Source organism: Pelodiscus sinensis, chromosome 2 (assembly GCF_052426305.1).
Source record: "Pelodiscus sinensis isolate ZL-2025 chromosome 2, ASM5242630v1, whole genome shotgun sequence".
Classification (NCBI taxonomy): Eukaryota; Metazoa; Chordata; order Testudines; family Trionychidae; genus Pelodiscus; species Pelodiscus sinensis.
Window position 1 is genome coordinate 146,338,697 of NC_143053.1, and position 12,829 is coordinate 146,351,525.

Here is a 12,829-nt window from a genome sequence, read left to right on the forward strand (position 1 = left end):
GGTTTAGCTCATTCCCAAAGCTACTATCATTGCCTTTAGAAACCAAAAAGCTAAGAATCTGAGAAGCCAAACCTACCTTATTCTCCAGAACTGAGAACCCTGGAGAATTATAACTTTAGAGAAAGAATGGCTCTGTCATAGAAAGTAAATTAAATGGGGGCACTCCACGCACATATATTTATCATGATTTTTCTACTCAACAGTATCAATAAAAAGGTTTTACCTTATTAGCTGGAATCTGTTTCCAAAGATGTAGTGCTCCATGAAAAGCATGAGCAAGAATCATTGAACCATTTGGACTAAACTGACAATCAAAAAATCCAAGTGTGTTACCACCCACTTCTCCTACACGGACCTGAATGAACAATTGAAAGTGAAATATTTACTGCTCAGTAACTAGTCTTTCATCAGTTGTAATCCTACCCCAAGACTAGCCACACAGAACAATTCACATTTTGCATACAAAAATCCATTAAAAGAGCATTAATTACACTGGGGGCATTCTGCACCACTGCACACGTAGAATACACAGATTTCTTTGCTCTGCACCCAGAAAAATGACTTTCACAGGGAAGCAAAGATAAGTTGCAAGAGTGTTCACATGCCCATCCTCAGCAGTGTGAGAGCATATGGTTTCAGGCATCCACCAGTGGAGAAGTAAATCACTGCTGGGGAGGGAGAGTCTGGGGATGTCCCAACTCATGTCAGGTCAGACTCAACCCCCAGACTGCCCTTCACAGAGCCTCATCCTCCACCCTGCACCCAGAATACTCCCACCAAGCCCACCACTCCCAACAGGGCTGAGAATGAGGGAGGAGCATGCTTACCCTACTCAGAGCATCTGGGCCAGATCAGTGTCCCCTTCCTTTCCTGCCTCCATTTCTCCTCAGCTGGGGGGGTGTCACCCCATAGGGAGCTGTTCGCATCTGTCCAACTCCTATGCACCCTGATGCCTCCATATCCAGACCCCCTTCACCAAACCCTACCCCCCCACAATCATAACACCCCTCATTGAGTTCCCAGAACTTGAATCCCCAACCTGATGAAACCCACCCCTTATGTACCTGGACAAGCTCCCCCACACCCACTGAACCTCAAGTCTGTGATAGAGCCAGCAGCACCCAGACCCTCACTCCACACATCCTTAACCAAGAATATTGCTAGCACTTCAGCTATAATTCAGTTTTGTCAGGTACAATATCTTTTGTTCAGCTGTTGCCCTTGAACATTAACTTTTCTATATTTTGCATACTATTATTATTCCACCAAGCATACATGCAACTTAGGAAACGTTTTCAAAGCAATATATTTCATCTGAATGTTGTCATAATAAATTAAGAGAAACAAACAAAAAACACAAATTACAATGAAACTTGAGGCAAACCCAATATATGTTAGGTTACACAGGTACACTAAGAAAAACTGACCCTTACCTGTTCTAGCCATACTCCAGATTCTTCATCTGGAGCCCACAGAATCATAGTTTTGTCCATTGATGCAGACAGTAGTCTCATTGGTTGTTGTATTATGCCATCTACAGTACAAAAAGGAAATTATTCTGCTACTACAAATTAGAATTCTCTTTAACAGAATATGGCAATATTGAAATCTAAATATGCTGAAAATTCAACTCCTGCATTGCAAAACTTCTGCTGAAAACAGTGAACAAACACTAGCCTTAACAAGATCAAGTTCTTAATGGATGCAAATCTCTGATAAGAGTATGTTAAAATATTGTTTAAAATATTTGTACTAGGGCTTTGCCAAATGAATGTATAAGAATAAACCATTTTATACTGTTTCTTTAATGTTAGAATTTACAAAGTTTTGACTTAGAAGAAACAAAAGCTATTTTATACACAGATAATATTAGAATCTCCAAAGTTATAAATCACAATTCCAAACTCTTTATTTGTAAATATAGTTTATTCTATTGTTTATATGTTATTAGATTACTATTGCTCGAAAGAAGGCAAAAAAAAAATCTCTGATCCTATTCACTGTTCTACAAATTAAAGCAGTAATTGTTGTGTCGCATATTGAGAAGAAATAGCTTGTTCCTTTATTTTTTTTAGTCATTAATACTATAAGTAGGGAGAGAGAAGTACAGAGGCAGTAAAGACTGTTTTCAATTATTTTTAACCAATTAGAATATTTGATGCATAGCTTAAAGGAATTTGTATCTGAAAAACAGACAAAGTCAAGAAATTTCTCTGAAGAGTTTGAATAATGAATGTGAGATTGAAAAAGAAATTTCAGAATGACAATATTTTATTACTCTACCATTTTTCTGTATCAAAGAAAAACAAGAAAGAGCTTTTGAAGGGTTAATATTGATCTTCTAGAGAGGATATTAAAAAAGAAATGTTCACCTTTAAAATCACAAATCAAACAAAGCCAGTACTACATGTAAAATATTGTCTTTATCAAAGCAATTCATATAAAAGACAAAAGCTTCATGTAGTGTACAACAGCAAATAAAGGAGGAACACTATACAGCAAGTCTTCATGGTACACGAAAAAATGTTCTAATGGTAAAATTACAGAAAATATACCAATAACTTCTCTGTGGAAAATCTTGCCCACAAAAAAAGTATATAACATATTATAGTACCATGTTTATACACTACCTGGTGAACTAGGTACTTCATGTACTTTCTTCCTACCTTTCAAAAATGAAGGCTGCCAGTGAACTGCATATACCCAATTTTCATGGCCAGCTAACACAGACTCCAGAATAACTGCATATGTGGTCTCAGTATCTACCATATAACAGAGGAAATGAGACTGCTCATTTTTCAATAGCATTTTGATAAGAACAAAGATCTTTCACATTTATGTTATGTTTTTGAGATTATATTTATAATCATACAAGTAGGCTTGAAAGGATAACTTTTTTTTTTTTTTTACCATACACACACTGATAAAAATATTTCCATCAATAATGACTGAAATGTACAGATAGGCAAAGAAAGAAATATAAGCTTACGACCTCAAGGGTATTTAATTCTACTATTTATTTTTAATTGATATGTTTTAACTTTTTGAATTTCAAGGTCTACTGTTAAATGACTATTGTCTGACTCTCAAATCCCATAATTTCCCCATGACTGAAAATTTAAAAAAAGAAGTTACGCACCTTGTGCAGTAACGATTGTTCTTCGAGATGCATGTCCCGTGGGTGCTCCACTGTAGGTGTCGGGCTTGTCCCGGCGCCGCAGATCGGAGATCTTTTCTAGCTGTAGTCTGCCGGACCACGCATGCGCGAAGTACGGCTCGTGGCTTTTCGCGCTGTTTGAGCGTTGGTGGTCCGGCTCCCGCCAGTTCTTCCTGCCTCTTGCTCTGGAAGACACAAAGTAGAGAAAATTCCGAAGAGGGGAGAAGAGCGGGTCGTGAAGCACCCACGGGACATGCATCTCGAAGAACAATCGTTACTGCACAAGGTGCGTAACTTCTTTTTCTTCTTCGAGCAGTGTCCCGTGGGTGCTCCACTGTAGGTGAATGTACAGCAGTAGCTCGCAAATGGAGGAGGGTTCGGAGCTAGCATGCCGTAGCTGAGGATAACACTGCTGCCGCCACCGCCGAATCAGGTATTAATAGATTAGGGATGGCGTAATGTGTAGCGAAGGTTAGGTTGGAAGACCACGTAGCAGCTCTGCAGATATCTATCAGGGGAACTCCCTTGAGGAATGCAGTGGACGTAGCGACTGTCCGAGTCGAGTGGGCCCTCAGGGTCGAAGGCAGTGGTTTCTTACGCAGTTTATAACAGGTTCTTATGCATTGTACAATAGTGGAGGAGATGCGTTGAGCGGACCGCCATTGATATGAGTAATGAGTCCGCCACTTGAAAGGGTCTGGTTCTCTCAATATAGAAGGCGAGAGTCCGTCTGACGTCCAAAGTATGCAAGCGTGCGTGTTCTGGTGAAGTATGTGGTTTGGGATGGAATATAGGAAGGATTATAGACTCGTTGATGTGAAAACGAGAGATCACTTTGAGGCGAAAACGTGGTTGCGTTCGCAATATTACCGTTTGGTGTGTAAAAATTGTATAAGGAGGAGAGGCTGATAGTGCAGCTAGCTCACTCACTCTCCTCACGGAAGTAATGGCCAACAAGAAAATGACCTTCATGGCCAGGTCATATAAAGTGCATGTCGCTAGCGGTTCGAAGGGTTTGCCCGTCAGGGAATTCAGGACCATTTCGAGGTCCCAAGGATCCGCCGGTTGAGAATAATGTGGATACAAGTTGGACATTCCCTTCAAGAACCTTTTAGTTGTCGGATGGGAAAATACGGAACATCCATCGACCGGCTGATGAAAGGCTGCTATTGCGGCAACGTGAACTCTAATGGAATTTCCTGAACTCTTGAGGTGTACCAGGTAGTCCAGGATACACTGCAGAGGTGTAGAGACTGGATTCAGATCCTTTTGGGAACACCATGATGAGAAGCGTGACCATTTTGAAAGGTAAGTAGTTCGCGTAGATAATTTTCTACTGTTTAGTAAAATGTGCTTGACAGATTGTGAGCATAATACTTCTGACTGTTGGAACCAACTAGGTACCATGCCATGAGTGCGAGATGGTTCACCTGCGGATGGAGAAGGGAGCAGTGATTTTGCGAGAGCAGATCGTGTCGAATTGGCAGAGGACACGGAGGATGTATCGACATGCGATAGAGGTATGGATACCACATTTGCCTGGGCCAGGCTGGGGCTAGTAGGATTACTGTGGCCCTTTCTCGAATAACTTTCTCCACCACCCTTGGAATCAGGGGTGTGGGTGGGAATGCATAAAGTAGGTAACATCCCCAGTTGTATAGGAAAGCGTCGCCTTTTGAATTTCGCCCAATTCCCGCTCTCGAGCAATAGTGAGGACATTTCGCATTGTGAGAAGTGGCAAAGAGGTCTACTAGCGGAAATCCCCATCGTTGAAATATCACCGAAAGCACTGTGGGATGTAACTCCCACTCGTGATTGAGAGAAAAATGCCTGCTGAGGGCGTCGGCCGTTACATTGTGGTGGCCCGGGAGATATTCTGCTATTAAAAAGACGTTGTGGCGATTGCACATGTTCCATAGACGAACCGCTTCTGCGCACAAGGAGTGGGACCTGGCCCCACCCTGCTTGTTTATGTAATAAACGGTTGTCATATTGTCTGTAAGGACTCGTATGACCTGTCCCCGAATGATGGGAAGGAAGTGTTGACATGCTTTGTACACTGCCCTGAGCTCCAGGAAGTTGATGTGCATCAACAATTCGTCTGGCGACCATAGGCCTTGTACTTGTTCGGGGCCGAGGTGCGCGCCCCATCCGATGAGTGAGACATCTGTTGTCAACTGCGCCGATGGCTGAGGGCGATGAAAGGGTACGCCCGACAATAGATTGTCTGGACTTATCCACCAAGCCAGTGATTTCTTGACATGGGTGGGAACTGTTATTGTCCTGTGGACATCGCGTACATTGGGGGGACAGATTCGTGCCATCCAATGTTGAAGGCATCAAAAATGTAACCTTGCGTGTTTTACCACATATGTTGTGGAGGCCATGTGTCCCATAAGCTGTAGGCACCGTAGCATGGGAACTGTTGGACTGATGAGTAAGATCTGGATCAAGTCCTGCATTGTCTGGAACCTTTCCATCGGTAATGATGCACGCTTGGTCATAGAGTCTAGACGAGCGCCTATGAACTGTATTGTTTGGTGTGGTTCCAATGATGACTTTGGAACATTGAGAATGAGACCCAGCTCCTGGAAAAGCGTGCGTGTTGTCTTTGTGGCATTGCGCGCTTCCTGTGACGATTGGGCTCTGATTAAGCAATCATCGAGGTATGGAAAGATCATTATGTGTAGATGACGAAGATATGCGGTCGCCACAGCCAGGGTCTTGGAGAAAACCCGTGGAGCCGATGAGAGACCAAACAGCAGGACCTTGTATTGGAAATGGTCTGTACCGATTTGGAAGCGTAGGAATCATCTGTGCGCCGGATGAATCACAATGTGAAAGTATGCGTCTTGAAGATCGAGGGATGTGAACCAATCCCCATTCTGAAGTGCTGGGATGATTGTAGTTAAGGTAACCATTCGAAACCGTTGTTTTCGTAAGAAACGGTTGAGGTCGCAAAGATCTAGTATCGGTCTCCATCCCCCTGATTTCTTTTCCGTTACGAAGTAGCAGGAATAAAAACCTCTGCCCTTGAACTCGTCCAGAACAGGCTCTATTGCTCCGACGGCGAGTAGACGGGTAACTTCTTGCCTGAGCAAGAGCTCGTGAGATGGGTCCCTGAAAAGGGACAGGGCAGGGGGGAATGGGTGGGGTAGCGACGTGAATGGGATGGTGTAACCGAGACGAATTGTCTGAAGAACCCATTTGTCGGTGGTGATGTAGGCCCATCAATGGAGGTATGGCCTCAGACGGTGGTGAAATATCGCCTTCGTAGCACTCAGAATGGTATTGATAGGAATGGTTCTCAACCCCTCGAGTGATGCGTCAAACTTGCTGTCTGGTACCCTGCTGGGAAGTTGCTTTGGGCGGCAGGCGTCTCCGCTGTTGCCGCTGTCTACCTCTTTGTTGGTCTTGAGGCCTATACTGAGGAGATTGTCGTAGGGGGGGCCTCTGCCTCTGGTAGGGGGTATACCGCTTTCTACGATATGGAGGAGTGTACATGCCCAGTGTTTTTAAAGTGGTTCTGGAGACTTTCCCCGAGTGCAGAAGTTGGTCAGTCTTATCAGAAAAGAGGTTCTGCCTGTCAAAGGGTAGGTCCTCGACCTTTGAGAACAGATCTTTGGGAGCAGAGGACTGTTGCAGCCAGGATGCTCTACGCATAACGACTGATGTAGCAGTCGTGCGCGCTGCAGCGTCAGCTGTATCCAGGGCAATATGTAAGGCCGTTCCAGAGGCTGAGTAGCCCTCTTGTATAACAGCCTTTAAAATGTCTCGTTTCGCTTCTGGAAGATGTTGAAGCAGTGGTACAAGCTTGGCATAGTTGTCGAAGTTGTGATTCGCCAACAATGCGGAATAATTGGCCATTCATAAAGTGAGTGTTGCCGAGGAGTAAACTTTACGTCTGAATAAATCGAGATGCTTACTATCTCTGTCTGCGGCAGTAGGCTTGTGTTGCGGCATCTTTGCCTTTTGCTGTACTGCATCCACAACCAAGGAGTTAGGCTGTGGATGGGTGAAGAGAAATTCCATCTCTTTAGCAGGGACAAAATGCTTTTTATCCGCCTTCTTATTCGTCGGCGGGGCGGATGCCGGCAACTGCCAAATATCGTCCGCAATTTCAAGAATGGCCGCGTCCAGTGGCAACGAAATCTTGGGCTGGTGAGCGTGTTTGATATTATGGAGGAGATGGTGTTGTTTTTGTTCTACGTCACCCAGCTGTACGTTTTGACTCTCCGCCACTCTTTTAAACAACTCCTGAAACTGGCGTAGGTCGTCAGATGGTGAGGTGTCTCCTTGAAAAACTGCATCGTCTGAAGACGATGAAGAATGATGCATGGGTGATTGATCAGGTTCGGGATCCCGAACGGGAAGAGGTTGTCCGGTGTGAGAAGGAGACCCGGAGGGAGTTGGTGGCCTTGAAGGGGCAGAGGAAGCATGGTGCCTTTGAGTGAGAGAGGTTTGCGGAGACCAGTGCTGATGAGAGGATGACCTATGATGATAGTAGGGCGACGTGGAACGACAGGGTCTCCTGGAATATCCGGAATGGGTTGAAAACGCTGGCGATCTTGGTGATCGTGACCTCCCTCTGTAATATGTGCTGCGACTGGGTGAGCGATCATGGTGGTAGGAGTGACCGGAATGTGGCGAGATTTGGCCGGTACGAGAGTATTCAGAGTACGGCGGAGATGGTGAACGTACTTCAGGAGAGAACTCAGGACTTGGTGATAAAGAAGATAATCTCCTGGATGTATGGGCCGGTGATGCCAGCAACTGTTCCGGTGGAGAGGCAGTCGGAGTGGAAAGCACAGAGTGAGGGATTATCTCCACTGGCACTGGAGGAATCCGTGCCAAGGTGATCCGTGTCGTCGTAATTGATTGTCTCGGTACCGATGATTGCCTCAGTTCCGGGGATCGTCTCAAAGGAGAAGGCAGTCGCGGTGCTGGTGGACGTCCTTCTGAGGGAAGACTGTGGTGAGACGATCCTTTCGGTACCGAAGGGTGGCTCGGTGCCGGTACAGTCGATGACGGGGAACGCTCAGGTGCCGATGAACGTTTAAGCTTTGTGGGAGGCGATGGTCGATTCGGTGCCGACCATGTAGAAGGAGAAGGATGCTCAGGAGTTACCGAGCGTCGTCTCGCCGAAGGTTTAGAATGAGCCAGTGCCGGAGTGCGGTCCTGCGCTGAGGAATGGCTTGTCTCCGCAGGCGGCTTGGGCACGTGCGTCGGTGCCGGGGAGAGTCTCGGTGCCGGGGAGCGGCTGCGCGCCTGGGAGCGTCTCGGTGACGGGGAGCGGCTGCGGCTTGATGCCGGGGAGCGGCACGGTGCCGGGGAGCGCTCCGTACCGGCAGCGGTTCTTGAAGCCGTGGAAGTCCCTGGAAGCGGTTTGGAGACCAAGGGAATGGCTGAGATAGTTGAGCCCGATATAGAAGGTCTCGGAGCCGAATTACTCCGGCTGTCTTTAGGCGCCACCGCAACGCTTGCAGGCGGTGCCGTTGATGTCCCTGGCTTGTCACCTGCACCCGATCTTGAGGGTGGAAGGGATCGCGCCGGTGATGGTTTCCTCTTCCTTTCTTTAGTTTGCTCCGCGTGCCCCTTGGATTGTTTGACCTCAGGTTGCAGAGCTTTGTCAAACAAGAGGATCTTTAGGAGCATGTCCCTGTCCTGTCTTGCTCTAGCTGTCAGCTTGGAGCAATGGGGACATTTCTGGGGTATGTGGCCTTCCCCGAGGCACCTGATGCACAGGGAATGGCCATCAGAGGCAGGCATTGCCTCGCGGCATTCGCTGCACTTCTTGAACCCCGGCATTTAAGACGAATAAACTAACTATTTGAAGAAAAAAGATTTTTTTTTAAACGACTAGAACTATTAACTATATAAGAAATAGGTAACTTTTAAACTATGTATATAATAACTATGGGTTTTGTCGCTGTTGTTCTAGTGAACAGGGTTCACGAGAGAGATATTAATCCGTCCGCGGCTGAGGACGGTCAGGAGGAACTGGTGGGAGCCGGACCACCAACGCTCAAACGGCGCGAAAAGCCACGAGCCGTACTTGGCGCATGCGTGGTCCGGCAGACTACGGCTAGAAAAGATCTCCGATCTGCGGCGCCGGGACAGGCCCGACACCTACAGTGGAGCACCCACAGGACACTGCTCGAAGAAGAACAAACATTAAAAATGCTTTAAAATCCATTGATATTATCCACTGAAATACTAATAAAGACCAAATAGTCTGTGTCTTCAAAGGAGCTAAAAACTTTTTTTAAAAATGAAAGCAGAGATTCTGGAAAACAATTAAAGAGTTGTGTCCTCATCCTCTTAGCTACTCTTTGTCATGAGGTAATCCATACTTTGGGAAACACTGCACTGGGAAAGTAAGTTATATTATAGCTTCCTCTCCATCAAGTAGCATTCTTTATCCTTTCTGAGGTTGCTCTGTAAGATCTGAGTTCAATACCACTCAGCTATACATATGGTTGAATGAAAAGTCTGAAAAATTATCTCAATGCAGTATGGGAAGGACAACAGTAATGCTGCATTTGGTGTGGGACACAACAGGGCCACCATCTAGCCAAAACCTGTGGGTGAGGTCTCCATATTCCTGTGGATCTCAGCCATGAGCGTAAATGGAACCACCTCCCAGCAATTTCCTCTAGGAGATGGAATTAAAAACAAAGCAGAATTACATAGCTGATAAGGATGTTAGATATTGGATAACTGAATAGTTGTGTAACCGCATGAAATCTTAGCGGTTACATGACTATTCAATAGTCCCTAAGACTGGGGCCGGCAGCCAGTGTGCTCTCAGCACCACTCCTGGGGAGTCTCCTGCCACTCTGCACTGTTACCTCTGTATCAGAGGCAGCAGCGTGGGGTGGCAGGGGGAGCCAGTCCATGAGGGGAGCCAGTTTAAAAACCAGCTCCCCAAGCAGACCAGCTGCCTGCTGAGCTTCCCATGGACACAAGCAGCCTCTGCTGTGGTGAGCCACGGGGCTGCTTTTGCGAAGCAACCTCTGCCGCAGACAGAGGCCGTTTCGTGGCAGGTTCCTCCACCTCCCCCCCACTGCTGCCTCTGATAGAGGCAGCAGCACTGGGTGGGGGGGGACAGATGGCACTGCGGAGCCGGTGCTGGGAGGAACCAACTTCTAAGACAGCTCCCTCCAGCACTGGCTCCTGCTCCAGAGGCAGATACAGAGGCAGCAAAGGGGGAAGGGGGGGGAATGTGTGTAGTTGACAAGATTAACCAATAAACCTACACTCATCAGTTAATCGTATAGTTGACTATACATTGACATCCCAAATAGCTGAACAGCCCTATAGAAAACCATAAAAAAGAAGCATAGCCTCTACAGTTACATGATGCAGTAAGTGTGAAGAAGAGCTGATCTCATATGGTTAATATGAAGGTTTTGTCAGGATTATTTTCAGTGAAGTAATGGAGAAGTCATGGGCAATAAACAAAAATTCACATTAGTCCACACACTGTCTGTAGTGTTCTGCATTATCACCTTTTGTTTAAAAACAACTTAAATTAACAAAAAAAATTGAAAAACAGGGGAAAGGAGAACTTTTGTAATATACACAAAAGTACTACAGTATAATTGAAACTTTTTTCATGTACAAATGTACACGTTCTCTCTCAGAGCTAGTAGTTTTTCCAGAAATCTTAGTTTGCGTGTACATGCTAATTTTCTTCACGGTATCCTCACTCATGTTGAGCCTCTTGGTATCTTGGAAGTAATCCAAATTTGAAAAGTGCACTCAGAGCTGCAGGACAGAACAGTGTTTAACAAAAATGAATAGTCCCAAACATACTGATTAGATTATTAAATTGGTGTGACTATAAAAAGTGAACTCCTTTAATAAAAAACCTAATATTTATCATCTGGGAAAAAATGGTACAAACTGAAAACATGTCTGTGACTTTTAGAAAAAAGAACAAGACGGATGACAGCATAAGCCCTACTACAGGGGAGAGGGGTTCTGAGCCACAGGGGAGTGCTTCCTATCATGTGCGGCAGTTTGGAACTGCAGGATTAGTGGCTATGAGCTAGGGCTGAAAGCAACTTCCATTACCTCTATGACATAATTTATCTTTACATATGATTAAATAACCTGTTGAATTATCTGAACAAAACACTGTAGTAATAAATACATGCAATTCCCTCTCTTTTCCCCTGTAAAGGCTTATGTGCATATTAAATCTTCTTAATATGAAAGATGTATAAACCTTATTTATTTTTTAAAAACTCAAGATGCACATTTGTCTGGTATTGGAGAAAACTGTAATAAACAACTTGCTGTATGTAGGACAGATACATACCTTAAAACCACAGCCTATACTCAGAATATTTATAGTTTAAAAGATAATCTCCACTGAGATTTTTCACTGATGTACTATTTCTGTAACAAATGCTTCTATAACACATTTACTGTATTTTTTGCTACTGAGGAGTAAGAGTTATTACTGTAACTCATTTTCTCTTAAATTCTTCAAGCATAGGAATAAAATTATAAGACAGAATTCCCATTATCCCTACTGAAAGCAACAATTTGTACACTGGCTGAGAGAACGAATAGCTGCAGACACACCATTTCAGTTATTACCCACTTTTATTTTTCATAGTAAAAGTATTCTCCTTCAGCTTTATAGAGTCATCATCTTTGATTTCCACAGATAGTGTTGATTTTGCCTGCATCCGCCAGATTCTTATCAGACAATCCTGGGCACAGCTTGCTAAGAAAATATCCTTGCCTGTTTAAAAAAATAACACAGTAAAAAGTAACGTTAAGACTCATATCTTTTTGTTCTGACAAGTACTTTTGTTTCATTCTTATCATCCTTCGCCACTCCATACACATCTGATTTTTCCTTCTGTAAAAAGTATTATGAATACTGTTGTCCCTTTGATTCCAATGTCAACTAATTTTAACACAACAAAGCAAATCAGAACACAGTGACTCATGGGTTCTGCCTCACTTACATGGTAACAGACATATCCTGGCATTCACAATATTAAATCTTCAGCCTCAGAGTTCATCAGTCGAGGATACAGTGGTTACCGACTTAGAAAGAAAACCCACAAGTTACTGTTCTTGAGATGTGCTTCTCACTCCTGCATGTCCTCCTCACCTTTTTACTCTCCATGCTGCTTAGGAAGGATGAGTCCCTACTCTTGAGTATCTTTTTAAATTAACACATTTTAAGAATTCTCTTCCGTCTGTTGCCTCTCCCCTACATTTTCTACACAGCGAGTAATGTATTCAAATGCTGAATAGTGGAGTCTCCCAACAATTTGTGCTATTCTTACAAAGGGAGAAAGAGAAGGTACAAAGTTCCGAAAACTGATTTATTTTTTAGAAATAAATTGGGGCTGACTCACCATTCTCAGGAACAAGGATCACAAGGTTGGATAGGGGCAAGTTGCTGAGACAAGCATATTTGTCTGAGTTCAAGTGCCACAACAAATGACACATTAAAAAAGGAGGCAGAGCAAAACAAGGTGATCTATGCAGAGAAAATAATGTCATCTGAAGAAGTGGGGTTGTGCCCATGAAAGGTCATGATACTATTTATATATTTTTGTTAGTTTCTAAGGTGCTACTGGACCATTGTTGTTTTTTAAGGTTTTTTTAGTTACCAAATTTGGGGGTCCTATATCTTACCAT

At 44.4% G+C, this 12,829-nt stretch overlaps 1 protein-coding gene across 1 annotated transcript in view; it reads right to left on the reverse strand.

Annotated features, from left to right (window-relative positions):
* The window catches only part of ELP2 (elongator acetyltransferase complex subunit 2), an 81,233-nt gene that overhangs the window by 32,562 nt on the left and 35,842 nt on the right, over positions 1–12,829 (reverse strand). Inside the window, exons 8-11 of the mRNA XM_075921530.2 lie at positions 11,772–11,915; positions 2,667–2,762; positions 1,434–1,534; positions 224–355 (exon numbers count right to left, since the gene is read on the reverse strand). Of these exons, the coding sequence (XP_075777645.2) occupies positions 224–355; positions 1,434–1,534; positions 2,667–2,762; positions 11,772–11,915 (473 nt within the window). The remainder of the gene's footprint in view (positions 1–223; positions 356–1,433; positions 1,535–2,666; positions 2,763–11,771; positions 11,916–12,829) is intronic.